Below are 24,072 nucleotides of genomic sequence, written 5' to 3'. Positions count from 1 at the left end.
ACATCTTCTATTCTTATTTACAATAAAAGTGACTCCAAAACTATTCCCCATTCAGTTCCAATTGGGCAAAGCATAATCTGAAACAGAACCAAGACAAACTGCAAATGCATCCAAAGAGTTTGTAGTCACAAGCTTGACAGTCATTGAGTACAAGGAATATGGGTTCAAATACTATTGACTACTTCAATACACTATAAGCAAATTTGGACAAATACATATTACTTCCTCAAAATGGAGGGACTAGATATAGTGCTTTCATTTCTAAAATCAGTAAATCATATGAAAATTGTGCCAACAGAAATTGTATTTGAATTCCATAGTTTAGAATTTATATTAGGATATTTAATTTATTATGTTTGAATTTGTAATGCACAAATTGAATAATTGAATTCAGAAATTGAACTTGTATTTCATGATTAGAAACAGAAATTAATTAAATTTTGTATTGAATTTAATATTAAAATTCAATATTTAGATATTCAAGTTTCAATATGGTAGATATTGCGTTCACTGTCTACCAAGTTTACAAACTATCATTTCAGTTAATCAAAGTTTAATACATTCAACTTCTCATATGCATTCAGATTTTCAAATCCAGTTCTATAAATTCAGATTCAAAACCAGAGACAACATCCTGGTACTATGCCAGCCAGGAAAGGTAGAGGAGAACAGATCAAACTCTGTGGTAAACAGCAGCTTCTGGTGGTTTCTGAAGCAAATGTGGCATATTGCATTCATTTTCTTTCTATGAATTTGGCTCTAGTGTTTTTACTGTTTTGGCAATAAGCTATTATGACCACATTACTCAAAGTGAGGACTCTGGAACATAGAGGGGAAACAGAAGGCATGTCCATGATTATCACAGGCCGTGCAGAACACGTTAGAAGGGAGAATCACAATCTTTTATTCGGTCTCTAAGAATATAGACTGAACAAAAATAGAAACGCAACATGCAACAATTAAGGATTTTACTGAGACAGTTAATTTAAGGAAATCAGTCAATTGAAAATAATGAATTAGGCCCAAATCTAAAATCGATTTCACATGACTGGGCAGGGGCGCGGCATAGGCCCACCCACTGGGGAGTTTTTCCCCCAAAAAAGGGCTTTATTAGAGACATAAATACTCCTCGGTTTTATCAGCTGTCCGGGTGGCCCGTCTCAGATGATCCTGCAGGTGAAGAAGCCTGGGTGTGGAGCTCCTAGACTGGCGTGGTTACGCGTGGTCTGCGGTTGGACATACTGCCAAATTCTCTAAAACGAAGGCTTACGGTAGAGAAATTAACATTAAATTCTCTGGCTACAGCTCTGGTGGACATTCCTGCAGTCAGCATGCCAATTGTGTACCCTCAAAATAAGAGATCTGTGGCATTGTGTTGTGACAACTGCGCATTTAAGAGTGGCCTTTTATTGTCCTCAGCACAAGGTGCACCTGTGTAATGATCATGCTGTTTAATCACCTTTTTGATTTGCCACACATTTCAGGTGGATGGATTATCTTGGCAAAGGATCAATGCTCACTAACAGGGACGTAAACAAATTTGTTCACAAAAGTTGAGCGAACCTTTGTGCGTATGGAACATTTCTGGGATCTTTTATTTCAGCTCATGAAACATGGGACCAACACTTAACCTGTTGCATTTATATTTTTGTTCAGTATAGTTGAAAAGCCCTGTCACAGCCCTTCTTAGGATAACCTTTACACTCCCTATTTAAATCTTGTGGCTGACTGGGTTTGAACCAGGTCTCTTGCATGTCACAAGACTGTTAGCCCACTTAGCTAAAGCCTATAGGGATAAGTTCAGGAAGTTTATGTAAAGGACGACAAGCTGCTTGCTTATAGAGTACCGCTTCCCCCTCATTCAGCTGATATCGAGAATTGAATTCAGGATCTCTGCCTTGGAACCACGTGACCGCCCTCCTAAAGATTTCCAACCAGGGCATTTCTCAATAAAAAAAAAGTATGATCACATTTATAGCCGTTGTGTTTCATAGCTGGTAAATGAATTGCAAAGTCAAAGAACTACGCAAACTGCTAGGGAAGAGAAGACAACGCTTCTACAAGTCAGACAATCTCACTAGCACAAACATGACTTGAGTCGCACAACAACAGTAACCTCCTGCCCTTACAAGGGGCAGATTAACGTTTGTCTCATCTGTGATATTTTAGTTAAAAGACTCAGGTCACAAAAAAAATGTAATTATTCAATATACCATAGTAATACATTTACTGTTTTAGAAACATTACAAAGAATGCTCAAACTCGAGTTTTGGTATAATTTTGAAATATTTTGGCTGGTAAATCTGAGTGGCTGGTAGATTTTTAAATCTACCTGCCACAGTGGCTGGTGGACCAAAAATGTATTGTATGCCCTGGACTCTAACCCACCGCACTATTGAAAAGGGCCTTATTCAATTGCGCAAGGGACGACACTTCAGGCTGATGGTTGAGTTTCACAGATCCCCATCTGCGACATTCACCCCCCCAACAACTCCAGTGGTTGAGCTGAGGGCAACTGTAGATCCGAGTTCAGTGGCACCACTGTAAAGGACAGACTCAAACTCAGGATTTATGCCTCAAAAATACACGTGACCGCCCTCCTGAAGCATTCCAGCCTATCGCACTACTAAAAAAAGTCACAGATCCCTATCTGCTACACTAATACAAATCTTCACAATCCAGCAAGGTTACGCAAAAGAGTGTGGTTTGGTGATCCATGCTTATGTGATGAGCAACCTGAAGGCATAGTTTCAAGTCTTTGGCAAAGTTAGTAATTATAAGGGTAACATGTGACTGACTGGGTTAATATAGAACGCCGTTTGGGTCTTTGTACTTCCGGCGCCGACAGAGATGGCCGCCTCGCTTCGCGTTCCTAGGAAACTATGCAGTTTTTAGTTTTTTTACGTGTTATTTCTTACACTAGTACCCCAGGTCATCTTAGGTTTCTTTACATACAGCCGACAAGAACTACTGAATATAAGATCAGCGTCAACTCACCATCAGTACGACCAAGAATATGTTTTTCGCGACGCGGATCCTGTGTTCTGCCTTACAACCAGTGTAACCGAGTGGATCACATGCAGCGACCAAAAAAAAAAAAAAACGACTCAGAAAAAGAGGGAAACGAAGCGGTCTTCTGGTCAGACTCCGGAGACGGGCACACCGTGCACCACTCCCTAGCATTCTTCTTGCCAATGTCCAGTCTCTTGACAACAAGGTTGATGAAATCCGAGCAAGGGTAGCATTCCAGAGGGACATCAGAGACTGTAACGTTCTCTGCTTCACGGAAACATGGCTAACTGGAGAGACGCAATCCGAAGCGGTGCAGCCAGCGGGTTTCTCCACGCATCGCGCCGACAGAAACGAACATCTTTCTGGTAAGAAGACGGGCGGGGGCGTATGCCTTATGGCCAACGTGACATGGTGTGATGAAGGAAACATACAGGAACTCAAATCCTTCTGTTCACCTGATTTAGAATTCCTCACAATCAAATGTAGACCGCATTATCTACCAAGAGAATTCTCTTCGATTATAATCACAGCTGTATATATCCCCCCCCAAGCAGACACATCGATGGCTCTGAACGAACTTTATTTAACTCTCTGCAAACTGGAAACGATTTATCCGGAGGCTGCATTCATTGTAGCTGGGGATTTTAACAAGGCTAATCTGAAAACAAGACTCCCTAAATTTTATCAGCATATTGATTGCGCAACCAGGGGTGGAAAGACCCTGGATCATTGTTACTCTAACTTCCGCGACGCATATAAGGCCCTGCCCCGCCCCCTTTCGGAAAAGCTGACCACGACTCCATTTTGTTGATCCCTGCCTACAGACAGAAACTAAAACAAGAAGCTCCCACGCTGAGGTCTGTCCAACGCTGGTCCGACCAAGCTGACTCCACACTCCAAGACTGCTTCCATCACGTGGACTGGGAGATGTTTCGTATTGCGTCAGACAACAACATTGACGAATACGCTGATACGGTGTGCGAGTTCATTAGAACGTGCGTTGAAGATGTCGTTCCCATAGCAACGATTAAAACATTCCCTAACCAGAAACCATGGATTGATGGCAGCATTCGTGTGAAACTGAAGGCACGAACCACTGCTTTTAATCAGGGCAAGGTGTCTGGTAACATGACTGAATACAAACAGTGCAGCTATTCCCTCCGCAAGGCTATCAAACAAGCTAAGCGCCAGTACAGAGACAAAGTAGAATCTCAATTCAACGGCTCAGACACAAGAGGTATGTGGCAGGGTCTACAGTCAATCACGGACTACAGGAAGAAACCCAGCCCAGTCACGGACCAGGATGTCTTGCTCCCAGGCAGACTAAATAACTTTTTTGCCCGCTTTGAGGACAATACAGTGCCACTGACACGGCCTGCAACAGAATCATGCGGTCTCTCCTTCACTGCAGCCGAAGTGAGTAAGACATTTAAACGTGTTAACCCTCGCAAGGCTGCAGGCCCAGACGGCATCCCCAGCCGCGCCCTCAGAGCATGCGCAGACCAGCTGGCCGGTGTGTTTACGGACATATTCAACCAATCCCTATACCAGTCTGCTGTTCCCACATGCTTCAAGAGGGCCACCATTGTTCCTGTTCCCAAGAAAGCTAAGGTAACTGAGCTAAACGACTACCGCCCCGTAGCACTCACATCCGTCATCATGAAGTGCTTTGAGAGACTAGTCAAGGACCATATCACCTCCACCCTACCTGACACCCTTGACCCACTCCAATTTGCTTACCGCCCAAATAGGTCCACAGACGATGCAATCTCAACCACACTGCACACTGCCCTAACCCATCTGGACAAGAGGAATACCTATGTGAGAATGCTGTTCATCGACTACAGCTCGGCATTCAACACCATAGTACCCTCCAAGCTCGTCATCAAGCTCGAGACCCTGGGTCTCGACCCCGCCCTGTGCAACTGGGTACTGGACTTCCTGACGGGCCGCCCCCAGGTGGTGAGGGTAGGCAACAACATCTCCTCCCCGCTGATCCTCAACACTGGGGCCCCACAAGGGTGCGTTCTGAGCCCCCTCCTGTACTCCCTGTTCACCCACGACTGCGTGGCCATGCACGCCTCCAACTCAATCATCAAGTTTGCGGACGACACAACAGTGGTAGGCTTGATTACCAACAACGACGAGACGGCCTACAGGGAGGAGGTGAGGGCCCTCGGAGTGTGGTGTCAGGAAAATAACCTCACACTCAACGTCAACAAAACTAAGGAGATGATTGTGGACTTCAGGAAACAGCAGAGGGAACACCCCCCCATCCACATCGATGGAACAGTAATGGAGAGGGTAGCAAGTTTTAAGTTCCTCGGCATACACATCACAGACAAACTGAATTGGTCCACTCACACAGACAGCATCGTGAGGAAGGCGCAGCAGCGCCTCTTCAACCTCAGGAGGCTGAAGAAATTCGGCTTGTCACCAAAAGCACTCACAAACTTCTACAGATGCACAATCGAGAGCATCCTGGCGGGCTGTATCACCGCCTGGTATGGCAACTGCACCGCCCTCAACCGTAAGGCTCTCCAGAGGGTAGTGAAGTCTGCACAACGCATCACCGGGGGCAAACTACCTGCCCTCCAGGACACCTACACCACCCGATGCTACAGGAAGGCCATAAAGATCATCAAGGACATCAACCACCCGAGCCACTGCCTGTTCACCCCGCTGTCATCCAGAAGGCGAGGTCAGTACAGGTGCATCAAAGCTGGGACCGAGAGACTGAAAAACAGCTTCTATCTCAAGGCCATCAGACTGTTAAACAGCCACCACTAACATTGAGTGGCTACTGCCAACACACTGTCAATGACACTGACTCTACTCCAGCCACTTTAATCATGGGAATTGATGGGAAATTATGTAAATATATCACTAGCCACTTTAAACAATGCTACCTTATATAATGTTACTTACCCTACATTGTTCATCTCATATGCATACGTTGATACTGTACTCTATATCATCGACTGCATCCTTATGTAATACATGTATCACTAGCCACTTTAACTATGCCACTTGGTTTACATACTTATCTCATATGTATATACTGTACTCGATATCATCTACTGTATCTTGCCTATGCTGCTCTGTACCATCACTCATTCATATATCCTTATGTACATATTCTTTATCCCCTTACACTGTGTATAAGACAGTAGTTTTTTTTTGGAATTGTTAGTTAGATTACTTGCTCGTTATTACTGCATTGTCGGAACTAGAAGCACAAGCATTTCGCTACACTCGCATTAACATCTGCTAACCATGTGTATGTGACAAATAAAATTTGATTTGATTTGATTTGATTTGGGTCTCGTCAAATAACACTTTGACAAGTCAAATAAGCTTGTTGACCAATCATGACTTAAATATGACCGCACGTCACAATTTAATTTAACACCTTCATAAAAAAATGTATGTAGTTATTACACATTGATAACACCATCACTTGTATTTCATATGTCACAACGATTCATCGATAAGTATGCTATGATGCTGGTAAAGTTGTCCCGCGCACCTGCCCTTCCCCAAGCTCTGTCTGGACAGTGCTGGTCATAAAAAAGCTAGCTAGCTGATGTATGCAAACAATGTTCTTCCCCAAAAACATAGCAAAATGACAAGCTGTTTCAGTAGCTATAGTTAGCTAGCTAGCTAACATCTAAAATACAGCTAATTTATAAAGAAAGTTATTTGATTAATGGTGGTCGGCCCCATCTGTGAGAAGCTATCAAAAGTAAATGTAATTGCAAAAATATACTAAAGTAAACATTTTCATTAAATTATATTTAGCAAACCAGACGGCACTATTTTCTTTTATTTTTGGGATTTACGGGTAGCAAGGGGCACACTCCAACATAATTTACAAACGAAGCACTTGTTTAGTGAGTCTGGGATGGCCAGGGATGTTCTCGTGTGTGAATTGGACCAGTTTCCTGTCCTGCTAAGCATTCAAAATGTAACGAGTACTTTTTGGTGTCAGGGAAAATGTATGGAGTAAGAAGTACATAATTTTCTTTAGGAATGTAGTGAATTAAAAGTTGTCAAAAATATAAATAGTAAAGTAGACACCCCAAAAAACTATTTAAGTAGTACTTTAAAGTATTTTTACTTAAATACTTTACACCACTGCTGATAACTGAGGAGGACGTTGGGAAAAAAGCACTTGGGTACTGAGTAGACTGATACTCCATTTCATTGATCCCCAATCCTTAGGTTAAATTGTACAGTGCAAAATGAATGTCAAAATGCACAATAGGCAGACTGGGGAGGTGATACACAGTCACAATCCCACGATAACAGCTACAATGCTAATATTTGCGTAAACTCTTCAGTTGTGTTCTGTGGGTGTCAACGAGTAGACCGATGCCCCATTTCATTGCTCCACATTCCAACATTATCTAGTCTAAACATTATCAAGTCTAATGATTCCACCAATTGTAACCTTCTGCGTCACTTTCAAATAGGTACTTTTATTTTGAAAGCGAACCGCAAATTCCACTCGTGGCTAGCTTCACAACACATAACCCGGTCCGGTCAAGTCTCCAGATGAAGCTAGCTGGCTGCTTATAACGTTAGCTTTGGGCAACAGGGTTAAGTAGCTGGCTAGTTATTTTCATGAACTGAAGTTCAATTTCAATAGGCGAACAAGTGGCTACCTAGCTAATACTTACAAGGATTCCTAACAAGTCTACACTTGTTGTATTCGGCGCATGTGAGAAATAAAATTTGATTTGAAATCATTGCTAAGAATAGTGAAAATGACTGCAGTTTCTACTAGTCATTGTTTTCAGGCTGGTTGCATTGGTGCTAGCTAGCTACTAAGCCAAAGTTAGCTAGCTACACAGAAGTTTCTAGTAAACATCTATCAAAAGATATTTGCATTTTTGTATTATCCTGATCTTATTTCAAATGCTCACAGACATTTTCCCATTCGGTCGAACAAAATGCCTTATTACCAACGCGGTATCGTAAACATATTGTTCGTGGCCGGTGTATTCTTGTTTGCAGACTTTTTTTTGTACAGCTTTGACAGTGGTACTGATCGTAGTTGTGGCGCTTGGCTTTCACGTGCAAATTCAGCACACACAACATTCTATAATATAAAAGTGTTATTTGATGTGTGAAATTAAAAGCACCAGTGTTATTTGCCGTATCTTTTTTGACACGCAAAGACTCAAACAGCGTTACATAGGTTACGACTGTGTTAGCCTGCCAAGCTAAAGCCTAGGCATGGGTCCTGTGACTTGGATGGGTATCTTCAATGAGAAGGTCAAAGGGTGGGGGAAATGTGACCGACGTGGCTCTTTTAATGAGTAGCCTTGCTGGAGACATGAAGACTTGCTTCCTGAGCTCCTCTCGATGGATTTTAGCTAGGTGGGCTAGCACAGTCATGACATACAGGAGACCTGGCTCAAACCCTCGATCCTAACTAGTCTCCCAGTCCCTGGTGCTGAAAAACATCCTCAGTATGTTGCTGCCACCACCATGCTTCACTGTAGGAATGGTGCCAGGTTTCCTCCAGACGTGACACTTGGCATTCAGGCCAAAGAGTTCAATCTTGGTTTCATCAGACCAGAGAATCTTGTTTCTCATGGTCAGAGTCCTTCAGGTGCCTTTAGACAAACTCCAAGCGGGCTGTCATGTGCCTTTTACTGAGGAGTGGCTTCCGTCTGGCCACTCTACCATAAAGGCCTGATTAGTGGAGTGCTGCAGAGATGGTTGTCCTTCTGGAAGGTTCTCCATGTCTACAGAGGAACTCCGGAGCACTGTCAGAGTGACCCTCGGGTTCTTGGTAACCTGCCTGACCAAGACCCTTCTCCCAGATTGCTCAGTTTGGCCAGGCGGCCAGCTCTAGGAAGAGTCTTGGTGGTTCCAAACATCTTCCATTTCAGAATGATGGAAGCCACTGGTTTCTTGGGGACCTTCAATGGTGCAGACATTTTTTTGGTACCCTTCCCCAGATCTGTGCCTCAACACAATCCTGTCTCAGCGCTCTACGGACAATTCCTTCGACTTAATGGCTTGGTTTTTGCTCTGACATGCACCGTCAACTGTGGGACCTTTATATGGACAGGTGTTTGCCTTTCCAGGTGGACTCCAATCAAGTTGTAGAAATCTCAAGGATGATCAATTGAAACAAGATGCACCTGAGCTCAATTTCGAGTCTCCCAGCAAAGGGTCTGAAAACGTATGTAAATAAGGTATTTATTTATACATTTTAATAAATTTGCTACATTTTCTAAAAACCTGTTTTCACTTCACTCATTATGGGGTATTGTGTGTAGATTGATGAGGAAATTGTTTTATTTAAACCATTTTAGAATAAGGCTGTAATGTAAGAAAATGTGGAAAGAAGTTGGTCTAAATACTTTAGAATGCATCTGAGAAGATCAATACATGAAACTTTGAGTAACTTAAATGACAGTTTATAAACTTGATACATACAATGAATGCAATATCTATCATATTGAAACTGAATATATAAATATTGAATTTGAAAACAGAATTCAATATTCATTCAATTTCAAATAATGAAATAGAAGTTTTATTTTTTCAATTTGAGCATAAATTCAAAATTATGGAATTCAAATACAAATCTCTGTTGGCACTAAATTCACCCCATAGAAAATACCCTCAAATATAAAAGGTGACAATGTCCTGTCACATATGAAACATTTGATCTCAAAATCCAAAATGCTTGAATATATACAGTACCAGTCAAGTCTGGACACACCTACTCATTCAAGGCTTCTCTTTTTTTTGTTTTTTTAAAACTATTTTCTACATTGTAGAATAATAGTGAAGACATCAAAACTATGAAATAACACATGGAATAGAATAATGTAGCCGATTCTTCAAAGTAGCCACCCTTTGCACACTCTTGGCATTCTCTCAATCAGCTTCATGAGGTAGTCACCTGGAATGCATTTCAATTAACAGGTGTCGCTTGTTAAGCTAATTTGTGGAATTTCTTTCCTTCTTAATACGTGTGAGCCAATCACTTGTGTTGTGACAAGGTAGGGGTGGTATACAGAAGATAGGCCTATTTGGTAAAAGACCAAGTCCATATTATGGCAAGAGCAGCTCAAATAGAGAAATGACAGTCCATCATTACTTTAAGACATGAATGTCAGTAAATCCAGAAAATGTCAAAACTTTGAAAGTTTCTTCAAGTGCAGTCGTAAAAACCATCAAGCGCTATGATGAAACTGGCTTTCATGACCACCACAGGAAAGGAAGACCCTGAGTTACCTCTGCTGCAGAGGATAAGTTCATTAGAGTTACCAGCCCAAGAAATTGGAGCCCAAATAAATGCTTCAGAGTTCAAGTAACAGACATCTCAACATTAACTGATCAGAGGAGAATGTGTGAAATCAGGCCTTCATGGTCAAATTGCTGCAAAGAAACCACTACTAAAAAGGACACCAATAAGAAGAGACTTGCTTGGGCCAAGAAACATGAGCAATGGACATTAGACCAGTGGAACACTTCAGATTTTTGGTTCCAACCACCGAGTAGGTGTAGGTGAACGGATTATCGCTGCATGTGCAGTTCCCATCAGGAAGCATGGAGCTGGTGGTGTGGGGGTGCTTTGCTGGTGACACCATCAGTGATTTACTTAGAATTCAAGGCACACTTAACACATGGCTACCACAGCATTCTGCAACGATACACCATCCCATCTGGTTTGCGCTTAGTGGGACTATCATTTGTTTTTCAACAGAACAATGACCCAAAACACACCTCAGGGCTCTGTAAGGGCTTATTTGACCAATAAAAAGAGTGATGGTGTTGCATCAGATGATCTGACCTCCACAATCACCTAACCTCAACCCAATTGAGATGGTCTGGGATGAGTTGGACCGCAGAGTGAAGGAAAAGCAGCCAACAAGTGCTCAGCATATGTGGGAACTACTTCAATGCGGTTGCAAAAGCATTCCCCATGAAGCTGGTTGAGAGAATGCCAAGAATGTGCAACACTGCCATCAAGGCAAAGGGTGGCTACTTTGAAGAACATAAAATATATTTTTTGCTTACTACATGATTCCATGTTATTTCATAGTTTACATGTCTTCACTATTATTCTACAAAGTAGAAAATAATAAAAATAAAGAAAAACCCTGGAATGAGTAGTTGTGTCCAAACTTTTAACTGGTACTGTATTTAACATTTTTAAAAATAGATTCACTGTCCAAATACTTATGGAGAGGAGTATATATGGGCCTTTACTCACTGCTCTCCAGCACCTCTATGGTCTCAAGGTGTGACGTGTTGCTGCTGTCTGCTGTGCCTTCATTTGTATTGTTGGAGCATCTGGTATCAGGGATCTCTATTCTATCTTGCTCAGCCTGGACGCATATGGGTAGGGTACAGTCAAGCAACAGAAGAGTGTAAACACACATCAGTAGACAAAGGGAAAGGAAAGAGGTGTTTGCCTGATTAATAGGGAACGAGTACAGACTTACCTCACTCATGTTGTAACTGCAAAATAAATAAATGACACACACTGAGGATGTAACAACATTATAGACAGCCTATACTTCCTGCAACAATAATAGCAGATAATGGAACTTGAACTTACAAGCTACATAACTAAAATAGCTAAAACCACAGGTAACTGCCAAAATAAAACAAACACCAATATACATGCGTTGGGCCACCACAAGCCAGAACAGCTTCAATGCACCTTGGCATATCTACAAGTGTCTGGAACTCTATTGGAGAGATGCGACACTATTCTTCTATGAGAAATTCCATCATTTGGCGTGTTGTTGATGGTGGTGTAAAAAGCTGTCTCAGGTGCCGCTCCAGAATCTCCCATAGGTGTTCAAATTGGTTGAGATCTGGTGACTGAAACGGCCATGGCATACGGTTTACATCGTTTTCATGCTCATCAAATCATTCAGTGATGAGGGCATTGTCATGCATGGTAGCCAAAAATTGCGAAAATAATGGCTTGCCCAGCATTTTACATCCCATCACACATACTCACACACAACCACATACATACATATTTATACTCCGCACCAACATTGCTCTGGCAAATATTTCTATATTTCCATTATTTTACTTGAAGATTTGTGTATTGTTAGATATTACTATAAGTGTTTTGCTACAGCCGTAATAACATCTGCTAAATATGTGTAACGTTATGCGACCAATAAAACGTTATTTTCATACATGACCCTAAGCATGGTGGGATGTTAATTGCTTAATTAAATCAGAAATCAATATACTTTGGTATCCCTCATTTACTCGGTTTTTCCATTATTTGGGCAGTTACCTGTATCTTCCATCAACGTAGTTAGTAACAATTGATTAGTAATTTAACTAGCAAGCTCGCTAGTTAACTTAATAATCAATTGTTGTTACGAACTACGTTTGCGAACTAACGTTAGCTAACGGACGTGTTTATATTTTTCCCTCGCTGGTTAAGTAAAAGAAAAACAGGCAAACTTTTAGCTAACGTTAACTAGCTAATTCGTTTAAAAAGCAGCCATGTATGAAATAGTATTTTAACATTCGTACATAAAAAGAAAGATACCAAGCGAATGTATATGTTGGTTGTTACCTTTCTGACAAGATACTTTCGGGTTCAAACCTGGATGAACTGCAGTAGTGTCGCTGCTGTGCATATGTGAGTAGCTCACTGTCAGCAGTGACTTTTCATAGCATGTTAGGATAATTAACGTAACGTTAGCAGGTTGAAATAATTAGAGTAAACTAAAATGCAAAAATTCTCCCAAACGCGAGTCGAATGGGTATGTAAATTTTGCGTCGTAATTAGACATGACCGCGTTCAAGAGCATCAAAACCGGGAATGATGTATCATGGGTAATTTCTGACTGACTGATCTTCAAATAACTTTCAGAGTGATTTGTCGATCAGTCAGTCTCTCTCTACTCGCTGCTATTTCGAATGCGCCCATTTTCACCCATGCATGGGTATTCTTGAACATACAAGTTACATTCCAATGTAACTAAATCAAATCAAACGTAAGGAAATAAAACACATAGTTCAAAGATTTGGGTTCACTTTAAATTGTACAGTGGCATAAGAGCACAACAACATATATATTTTTTTCAACTTTACATGCTGACATCCTCTTGATAATAGTAGCAATAGTAGCCTTAACAAAAGTAAATACAAAATGCATGTTGTACTTGTTATATGAAATTAGGGCTTCTCAAAGACTTGAAGCAAACATGCAATATGGTCCTTATGCTAGGAGAATGACATTCAGAGGCTGATGTCTAGACCTTGAGTATTTTTCTTCTGGGAGAGAGTGTTAGGAGCTTCCTGCTGGACCTGACACTCCAATCTTTGCTCCAAATCTGCCCAGTGTTGTTCCTCCATTTTTGCTGCACACACACACACACACACACACACACACACACACACACACACACACACACACACACACACACACACACACACACACACACACACACACACACACACACACACACACATACATGATTGGGATGAGAGAGTGATAAGATGGTTATTGAACATCTTCTAACAAATCCAAACACAGCTTGGAATATTTATATTTCTGTTTATGCTTACCTTCCTGTGATTCCAGCTCTTGAGGGCATGAGTGGCAGATTGCTCAGTAATCTTGGCTTTGGTTTTCTCACCCTGCTTCAGCCTCTGGCGCTCCTGCTGCCTCTCCTCCAGCCTTCTCTGCAAAGCCACCACCCTCTCATCCTCGGCTACTCCCTGCTGCAGCTCCCGCCTTGCTCTCTTCTCCTCCTGCCTGCCTCACACCATATGCACATTAGGATACTGTACATCTCAGACATACCTTCTGTGTGCAAGCCAGGCATGCGAGTGTCTTAGTTGCTCTGACCTGCGTGCAGCAGCCTGTCCCAGGGCTGTCCTGTGGAGGGCGATGGTGTCCAGCTGCTCCAGCAAAAGCTGCTCCCTGCTTTTCTTGTCCTCCAGAATGCGCCCCCTCCTGTACTGATGCTCTCTCTGCTCTGCATTCCTCAGCATGGCCAGACGCTCCCGCAGCTCAGCCAGGGACATCTCCCCAAGCAGTTCATGTCCTGCTGTCTTTGACAGGGAGAGATCAGAATACAGTATATTGTTCATCATAAAAGTCAACCTTCTTCTGACAGAACCCAGCAAAATGCCTTTATACTCTATTATGTTGGCAAGATCCATTCCTCTGCTCACCTCTGTTTCATCCACAAACTTGTGCCTGATGAGGGGGACAGACTCAATGGCCCGGATCTGACAGATAATCTCAAACTTCCTGCTCAGCTCTGCCTGTGCTTCCTCCAGGGCCTGACGAAGGAGTTCCCCACTCTGCTCCGACACTTCCTTTACTGGAATGCAAACGTACACAAAAGCACACAGAAATGAGACCCCAATTCTGGTCTGCTGCACCACAACACCAAAGCAGGTGTAATTGAGAAAGGGTACATTTCTCATTCCTAGTTAAATAAAGGTAAAATAAAATAAGTAAAAATGTGGGAACAGGGGGTGATGTAATGCTATAGTTTAGTCACCTATTCGCTGTTTGAACTCCTGCAACTTCACTTTAGCTGCTTTTGAGTTTTTGTGTCCATCTGCTACCTGTTGCACCAGGTCTCTCATCTCTTTCTCCTCCTGCAACCGCTTGTTTGCGTATCTTTGCATCAGCTTGGCAGTCTGCAAACAATCATAAACAGGACAGGCTCCATCAAAGAGACTCACAAAGACAGGAACACTTAATATAGCCAATTACACTTTCTCAACGATTCAATGATTCCAAAACTGAATAACACTATGAACACATTAATAATTCATTCTAATAACACACACCTCTTCCTTCTTTAGCAGTGCAGTCTTCTGGTTGCGCTCCATGATGCGGGTGCGGGCGAGAGCAGCCTCCTCGTAGCTGATGCGACCCTCCAGACGGCGACGCTCCACCTGGGCCAGCTCTTCCTGGAGATCACGCTCCCGCATCTCCTTCTGCCACTGCAGGAACGAGGAGGGCTCGCCCGCCCCCTCCACAAGTTGCTCCATCCTGTGTTACCGTAACACACCCAGCACACATTATTAAACCTCTCCACTCTAGCTGCCGTCACAAGTGTCACACTAGCGCAGCTAGTTTTTTATGTCAAATATGTCAACTATACAGTTGGCAATAGTGATTAATTCCTGAAGTATAGTGGCACAACTGATATAGGAGGCACAGATGCAGGGATTATATTGTGTCGTACCTGCGTAGATCCTCCTCCACCTGACGGTTATACAGAGCCCCCTCCCGCAGGATGGCCGTGGTGTTGAGCCTGATGGGCAGGTTGTTAAGCTGGTGGAAATATACAAATACACATGGGTATACACACACGCACATAGACAAGTGTGTCTGTCAGTTACGGTATATGATTTCTGTATTATGTGAGAGCTACCTTATGGGTGGCTGGGCTTCCAGAGGTGTGGAGTGAATCAAACTTGAGCTGGGCATCATGGCTTCGTACAATCTGGGACATGACACTCTGTAAATCAGACAGTACAGTATGATTAAGCTGGATGGAAACAGGATACCCATATAGAAGAAAAAAAACCTTGAAGCAAGAAAATGTATTTAAAAATCTCTTACGTGGAACATTCACCTACCTTGGTGCGCTCAGACTTTTGTGGGTTTGCACACTTGAACTGTTGAGTGTTGGCCTCATACAGAACTTGCTGTGGGTGGAAAAGAAAACCGGGGTTTATTGCATGTATGAGCGCAGGAGAAAACTAGGTGTTAAAATAAGATACCAGACACAACATACCACTGCCTTCTGACGGTTCCTCTGTTTGACCTCCTCCATGACCTGCTTCTCTTTTGGAACTCTGTAGGTGCTGGTTGGTACCTATGAAACAATAAGCAGCGGTCACTATGAAGGTTATAAAAATAGAATAGCCTATCTACTATGATATTGTATCAATAAGGTTCTGACTTTGGAAAAAATACTGTAGTATACTATGGCATAAATACTATAGTATTCACTGTAGTGTTTTGCAGGCTTTACTGTAGTATTCACTATAGTAATTAATGTAGTCTTTTTACAAATTGTAGTATACTGTAGTATTTACTGTAGTGTTTTTGCAGACATTACTGTTGTACTGTAGTATTTTAGGTGTTTTGTTTTATTATCTTTAATATAGAAGTGGTGTCTTTTTCCTTGAGGAAATACTAAAAGAGCAAATTTTCCAGAATCTGTAGGTAGGACTGGGATCTGAACAGATAGTTCAGCTCTTCTGGGGCGGCAGGTAGCCTAGTGGTTGGGCGTTGGGCCAGTAACTGAAAGGTTGCTATGATCGAATCCCCGAGCTGACATGTTTAAAAACTGTCGTTCTGCCCCTGAACAAGGCAGTAAACCCACTGTTCCTAGGCCACCATTGTAAATAAGAATTTGTTCTTAACTGACTTGCCTAGTTAAATAAATGTAAAATAAATTATATTTTCTGTATTGAACACAATATATATCACCAGTATCGCTACTTACACACCATCATCTGCTCATCTATCACTCCAGTGTTAATCTCCTAAATTGTAATTATTTTGCTACTATGGCCTATTTATTGCCTTACCTCCTCATGCCATTTACACACACTGTATATTGACTTTTTTTCCCTATTGTGTTATTGACTGTACGCTTGTTTATTCCATGAGTAACTCTGTGTTGTTGTTTCTGTCGCACTGCTTTGCTTTATCTTGGCCAGGTCGCAGTTGTAAATGAGAACTTGTTCTCAACTAGCCTACCTGGTTCAATAATGGTGGGAAAAAAAAAAAAAAAAAAAAAAAAAGGCCTATACTTGGCATGTAGGTTTCTCGCTTATGGGTGGCACAAATTGGGATATGGGGGAAGGGAATGGGCAGGGTATATGCAAATTAAATACTGTAGTATTTACTACAGTACACCTGTTCTGCCAGTCACATTCTGTTTAAGGTCCCCAAAGCACACACATCCCTGGGTTGCTCGACCTTTCAGTTCGCTGCAGCTAGCGACTGGAACGAGCTGCAGCAAACACTCAAACTGGACAGTTTTATCTCAATCTCTTCATTCAAAGACTCAATCATGGACACTCTCACTGACAGTTGTGGCTGCTTTGCGTGATGTATTGTTGTCTCTACCTTCTTGCCCTTTGTGCTGTTGACTGTGCCAAAAATAATTTGTACCATCTTTTGTGCTGCTGCCATGTTGTGTTGCTACCATGTTGTTGTCATGTTGTGTTGCTACCATTCTGTGTTGTTATGTTTTGCTGCCATGCTATGTTGTTGTCTTAGGTCTCTCTTTATGTAGTGTTGTGTTGTCTCTCTTGTCATGATGTGTGCTTTGTCCTATATTTTATTTGAATTAATTTTTAGTCCCCGCAGGAGGCCTTTTGCCTTTTGGTAGGCTGTCATTGTAAATAAGAATTTGTTCTTAACGGAAATGCCTAGTTAAATAAAGGTTAAATGAAAATATAAATAAATAGTTTAATAAAGTTTAGTGCTTTTGCCGACTGCTGTACTGTTAACTATTGTGTTCTACAATATACTACAGCATTCTATAGTAAGTACTACACATGATCGAGGCATACTAGTGTGTAGTATAGTATTCTACGTTAAACATACATTTATAGTAAATACTGTAGTATTTAGGAGTTTTTCCTAGCCACCGTGCTTCTACACCTGCATTGCTTGCTGTTTGGGGTTTTAGGCTGGGTTTCTGTACAGCACTTTGAGATATCAACTGATGTACGAAGGGCTATATAAATACATTTGATTTGATTTGATATTCTATAGTAAACTGTAGTATTTTTTCATGTGGGAGCCTCTGGTAAAACTGAAACTTGAAACTGACCAGCTGGTGTTTCTCCTGCAGGGGGATGGGCTCAGGTGCAGGGAGGGGGCGAGCTTTGGGTTTGGTAAGTGAAAATTCGTGGGGCTCAGTGTTCTTCTTGGTGGATTTTTTAAACTGACTCCCTCTAGACATTCTGGATGCAAGCTGAGCCATCAGAATATCAATCTCAGGGTGCCACCTAGTGGGTGAAAACTGTAGCTATTAGAAAAAGAGATGGCAAAGAGCAAGACAGCAACAGCACATAATAAAGACAACAAAACAATACAGAATAAGTGGTGATTCAATGTATTTAGGCATAACATAAATGTCTTTACAGTGCTGCACCTTAGCAGCGGGGCAATCCAGTTCCTCTCCACATAGGCAGCATCATAGATCTGACTCCACTCCCCCTGGATCCAGGTACTGAGGTTTGTGATGTTGAAGAAGAAACTCAGGAACTGCCAAACCATAATTTATACTGTCATTCACAGTCCAAGTACGGTTTCATTACATTAAAGGTCCAATGCAGCCATTTTTATCTCAATATCAAATCATTTCTGGGTAACAATTAAGTACCTTACTGTATTGTTTTAAATTAAAAATGGTCAAAAATAAACAAAAATAGCTTCTTAGCAATTTCTCAAGACCAAATTTTGCTAGGCTTGTCGGGGAGTGGTCTGAGTAGGGTTGGGAAAATGGAAAACTAGCTTTTATCGGATAACAGAGAGGTTTGGAACTCTCTTTCTTATTGTTCTATTAGCTCATTTCCTGCCTGGTGATGTCACCACGCAGGCCACAACTTTATCCCACCAAAACAGACTGATATTTCTGGCGGTGTTTTCAAACAGCTCTTACACTAAAAGGGTATTATCATCATTTTCACAATATTATTCCAACCTTATAGTGTGGAAATATATATATAAAAATCACATTTTTGACTGCACTGGGCCTTTAATAGGCTAACATTTTTGACACTCAAACTTCATGACCCAAAAACTACCACACAGATAACCCCCTCTATATTAGGGTGAGTGACTAGATTGGCAGAGAAAGTTGATTTCTTTCATGAGCCATAACATTAACCCAAACTGTGAAAAAATTGCATTGTTGTTGCATCCTAACTTCCTAAGTGCCATTAGATCACAGAAAATGTACTTTTCTCACTTTGTGCATCTTTTTTATGTCCAAAGAGTTGACAATCTTGCTGAAGCACTCCAGTCCAAGGTCATCAATGAGGAACATGCTGAAGTAACATATTACTGTGGAACACAAATATAGCAAGCATAGAAGAGACAAGTGGCCAGATCATGCTTTTGAAAGCAATGCCCCCCGCCCACCCATCCAGCATTACAATTGAATCCCTATTCATTCATACATTTAAAACAACAAAATCAACATTGTCTAGAATTCTGAAGTTATTCAAAATAATATATGCTTGAAATGATGTGATGAACTTACTGGCTAACTGGTTACGATCAGCCTTCAGTAAGCATTTCCCACTCTGAGCATAAAAGACGTTGATGACAACATCCAATAACTTTTTTTGCTCAATGCATCCAGAAACGATATCCAGTATAAACTTCTTATCCAAGGCATCCAGGTTCTGGTGGTAAGAAAGACAAACTGTTATCTGAAATGTTTGTAATACCGAGCTGTAGTACGGTATGGATATACAGTATATGACTCTGGTCGGACCATTAATTGGATCAATGATCTCCTTCCTTATCTTTAAAATCATGCTTTTGTCACACCCTGATCTGTTTCACCTGTCTTTGTGGTTGTCTCTACCCCCCTCCAGGTGTCGCCCATCTTCCCCATTATCCCCTGTGTATTTACACCTGTGTTCTCTGATTGTCTGTTGCCAGTTTGTTTTGTTTTGTCAAGCCTACCAGCAGTTTTCCCTCTGTTCATGTCCTGTAGTTTCCCGGTTTTACCTTTTCTGCCTACCCTGAGCCTGCCTGCCATCCAGTACCTTTGCCCCACCTATCTGGATTATTGACCCCTGCCTTTCCTTGACCTGTCTTTTGCCTGCCCCTGTTGGATTATTAAACTGTTGTTAGTTTGACGTTGTCTGCATCTGGGTCTTACCTTGAAACGTGATAGTACGAACTGGCCATGACTGACCCAGCAGACCCAGGCCAACTCTGCGACGCCATCTCCTCCCAAGGAGCCACCATCGGGAGGCACGAGGAATTACTTTGTGGCCTTATGGAGGGGTCCAAACGTTGGCTGAACGCCATGACTGGGCGTTGGACATTTTTCTCGAGCAATTCCGCGGGTTGTCTGGGAGGCAGCCTACCACGGTGGTAACCACACAGCCCCTAAGGTATAACAGCTGCTAGCAGCGCCATCAGTCTGCCTTCTCAGGAGCTCCGCTTACCTCCCCCGGAACATTTCAATGGAGAGCCGAGCACCTGTCGGGCGTTTCTAGCTCAGTGTGCCCTCGTCTTCAAGCTTCAGCCCTCCTCCTTCCCCTTGGATCGCTCCAAGATAGCCTACCTCATCACACTGATGTCCGGGAGGGCTTTCACCTGGGCTACTGATGTATGCGAACAACAGCCGGCCATATGTGTTAGTTCGAAGGGGTTCGTAGGAGAGGTGACGGTTTTTGATGCCCTGTTCTTTGGGAGAGAAGCTCGAGGAAGCTCATCCAACTTCGGCAGAGCTCCCACAGTGTGGCAGACTATGCAGTGGATTTCCGCACGTTGGCAGCGGAGAGTGCTTGGAACCAGGAAGCGCTATTCGATATGTTCCTGCACGGCATCTCAGAGGAGATCAAGGACGAGCTTGCTGCTCGGGAGTTACCTACGGATCTTGATTCCCTCATCGCGTTGACCATCCGCATCGATGAACAACGGAGGGAGCGGAAATTCGACTTTGCTCGCACATCCAGGGATTCCACCTGGCCTCCGCATCATCCCGGAAGTCTCCGACGGTCCCGTTGCCGAGAGATCCCTACGCGAGATGCCGAAGATGGCAGAGTCAACTAGGCAGGGCTGGGCTGTCGCCAGCGGAATGGTAATACAGGATCAACACAAAGAGTTGTCTGTATTGCGGGACTCTTTTGTGTCCAATAAAAAAAACAGGCTCACCGGTAGGAGCGAGTACTCTGGTGGGCCATATGGAGAACTTTTCCGCTTCCCTTGCTCGCACCCCTTTTTATGCCATTCTGCTGTGGGGAAACCAGTCTAAATCTCTCCAGGTCCTCAGCCCCTCTCCATTCCCATGGATGATAGAGCGCTAGATGGCCGCTCTATAGGCCGGGTCACTCATAACACTCCCATCAACCTACGGGTGTCAGGGAATCACAGCGAGACTATTCAATTTCTGCTCATCAAGTCTCCTCAGATTCCCGTGGTTTTGGGATGCTCCAGCCACACAATCCCCTCATCAACTGGTCTACGGGTGCCATCATGGGCTGGAGTCCGTTCTGCTACTTCTATTGCCTGAAGTCAGCGCAACCTGCCCCAGGACGTCTTCCTGGGGGCACGGAAGTTGCCCTGGACCTCTCCACCATCCCCGCGGAGTACCTTGCTGAACAGGGAGGTGTTCAGCAAGGCCTGGGCCATTTCGCTTCTGCCGCACCGACCCTGTGACTGCGGGATTGACCTTGTCCCAGGGGCGGTGTGGTGCTATGGAGGTCTGTCGGGAGCGGAGACCAAGGCTATGGAGACCTACATTGGGGACTCCCTAGCTGCAGGATTTATCGGTCCCCCTTCTGCCAGCGCAGGGTTCTTCTTCGTGGAGAAAAAGAACAAGACCCTGTGCCTTGACTACCGGGGACTCAATGACATTATTGTTAAGAACCGTTACCCGTTACCACTAATTTCCTCTGCCTTCGAGCCGCTCCAGGGGGGCACTGTGTTTTCCAAGCTGGATCTATGGAACGCCTACCACCTGGTGCGGATACGAGAGTGAGACGAGTGGAAGACCGCCTTCAACATGGCCAGCTACCACTACGAGTATCTGGTCATGCCTTTTGGCCTCACCAATGCCCCTGCTGTGTTCCAGGCTCTGGTAAATGATGTTCTCCGTGACATGTTGAACCGGTTCGTCTTCGTCTACATTCATGACCCTCTCGTCTTCTCCCGCTCCCCCCAAGAACACGTGCTCCATGTCCGGCAGGTTCTTCAACGCCTTCTGGAGAATCAACTGTTTGTATAGGCCAAGAATTGTGAGTTCCATCGCTCCACCATCCCCTTTCTGGGTTACATCATCTCTGCTGGGAGTGTCCAGATGGATCCCAGGAAGGTGACAGCGGTGGTGGATTGGCCTCAGCCTACGTCTAGGGTGCAGCTGTAACGTTTCCTGGGGTTTGTCAACTTTTATCGCCGCTTTAGCCGGAGTTACAGCACCTTGGCTTCCCCCCGTGTCTGCACTCACCTAGACCAAGGTTCCGTTCACATGGTCCTCTGCTGCTGAACGGGCGTTCCGGGACCTCAAACATCACTTCACCAGTGCTCCTATCTTGGTTCATCCTGACCCTTCCCGACAGTTTGTGGTGGAGGTGAATGCTTCGGATGTTGGAGTGGGGGCTGTCCTGTCCCAACGTTCTGCCCTGGACCTTAAGCTGCATCCCTGCGCCTTCTTCTCCCACTGCCTCAATGGCACGGAGAGGAACTACTATGTGGGGAATCGGGAGCTTCTTTCAGTGGCTGTCTCATCAACGTCTAACTGGCATACACAGTGAGGCGTCTCCAGTAGGTTTGACCTCAGGGCAGGGATTTTCAGTACCTGGTTGACTGGGAGAGTTATGGCCCAGAGGAGAGGTGCTGGGTCCCCGCCAGGGACATCCTGGACCCAGGCCTCATCGCAGATTTCCAACGCCGACACCCCGGTCAACCAGGTATCGCCCCAGGTAGTAGAGGGGGGTTACTGTCACACCCTGATCTGTTTCACCTGTCTTTGGTATTGTCTCCATCCCCCTCCCAGTGTCGTCCATCTTCCCCATTAACCCCTGTGTATTTATACCTGTGTTCTGTCTGTTACCAGTTCGTTTTGTTTCGTAAAGCCTACCAGCGGTTTTCCCCCTGTTCCTGTCTCATGATTGTTCCTGTTTAACCTTTTCTGCCTGCCGTCCAGTACCTTTGCCCCAGCTATCTGGATTATTGTCCTTGACCTGTCTTTTGCCTGTCCCTGTTGGCTTATTAAAATGTTAACTTGACGTTGTCTGCATCTGGGTCTTACCTTAACATGATAACTTTATGCATTATAATAGGGCATGAAATTAATCAATCCATCACATCCATACATACACACTACTCCATTTAGGTACAGTTACCTCGATGGCCTTTGAAGCATCCTCTGTAAATTCCTCCACACACTGTTTGTCTGCATTGAACTTGTCCAGGAGCAGAGTGGCTTCCTTGATAAGTGTTGCATAGCCTTGTGCCATCTTCTGCTACACCTGAGCATAAGCAGAGTAGGGACAGAATGGCATTTGGTGAAATTAAAATCGTCTCAATGAATGAATGTGGTGGGTGGCTGGATTGAGGTAGCTACCTGACCACAATGACAGACGACAGACACATAGATGATAATCTACTGGTTATTAATAAACGTATCAGTGATGCTGGAGGCATTTTCTGACACGCAAAATGTGTCCATGCTTGGACCCTTACCATGGATGTCGCAAAGCTATATTGAAAGAACTCAACGCATTCCTTGCAGGACTAAAATGTTGCCGAATAGTTGCTTCATAAATCGAAGGTCTTTAGCAATGTGAAACCCATTTGTTTTCCTCAATGTGTTTTTATAGCTTCAAAACAGTTCCGATGTTTGGTTGTTGCCAAGTAACACAAAACAGCGGTCAACAACATTATTATTTACACATTGTGACAAACACCATTATGACATCAATTAAAGGTTAATTTTTGTGATGTGTTCCAACTACTTAATGAAAATAATGTACCAAGATTTTAGAAAAAATATCTATTTTCGTTTGACAGAATCAACTATGATTATGACGTACACTATAGTGACGTAGTGCAAGCCAAAATGCCGCGTTCATGACATAAAGACAACTCGGAAAGTCGGCCCCTCCGAGTAAAAAGTTGCTTCATTTTTTTTTGTTAGGGATTCCTATTGGTTGTTTCTGATAGATGTCCGAGTTACTTGGAAGCGATGTGGTCTTATCAGTGCCCGTTCGAAACTACAATGCTAAAATAGGAATGTGAAAATAATAATGCATTTATATTTTCATATCAGTGCCCATTATTCATGCCACAATAAAATTGCTATGTTA

At 43.3% G+C, this 24,072-nt stretch overlaps 1 protein-coding gene across 2 annotated transcripts; it reads right to left on the bottom strand.

Moving 5' to 3' along the window:
- Positions 1-11,261: 11,261 nt before the first annotated feature.
- cfap99 (cilia and flagella associated protein 99) lies at positions 11,262-23,788 on the bottom strand. 2 transcript variants are annotated; one of them, XM_024430214.2, is made up of 17 exons: positions 23,450-23,788; positions 23,110-23,235; positions 19,287-19,431; positions 18,993-19,087; positions 18,174-18,286; positions 17,850-18,027; positions 15,792-15,872; positions 15,634-15,702; positions 15,426-15,512; positions 15,237-15,325; positions 14,836-15,040; positions 14,541-14,682; positions 14,206-14,357; positions 13,877-14,082; positions 13,594-13,783; positions 12,596-13,385; positions 11,262-11,372 (listed from the first exon to the last, which is right to left on the bottom strand). In XM_024430214.2, the coding sequence occupies exons 2-16, from the start codon at positions 23,221-23,223 to the stop codon at positions 13,278-13,280; spliced, it is 1,974 nt and encodes a 657-aa protein (XP_024285982.2). In that variant the 5' UTR covers positions 23,224-23,235; positions 23,450-23,788; the 3' UTR covers positions 11,262-11,372; positions 12,596-13,277. The 2 variants fall into 2 exon arrangements, with proteins under 2 accessions (XP_024285982.2, XP_042181313.1); XM_042325379.1 differs by lacking the exon at positions 11,262-11,372 and adding an exon at positions 11,489-11,505.
- Positions 23,789-24,072: the final 284 nt, after the last annotated feature.

The sequence above is a fragment of the Oncorhynchus tshawytscha genome, linkage group LG08 (genome assembly GCF_018296145.1).
Source record: "Oncorhynchus tshawytscha isolate Ot180627B linkage group LG08, Otsh_v2.0, whole genome shotgun sequence".
Classification (NCBI taxonomy): Eukaryota; Metazoa; Chordata; class Actinopteri; order Salmoniformes; family Salmonidae; genus Oncorhynchus; species Oncorhynchus tshawytscha.
The sequence above is the reverse complement of the archived record's forward strand: the minus strand, read 5'-3'. Positions and strand labels throughout refer to the sequence as shown.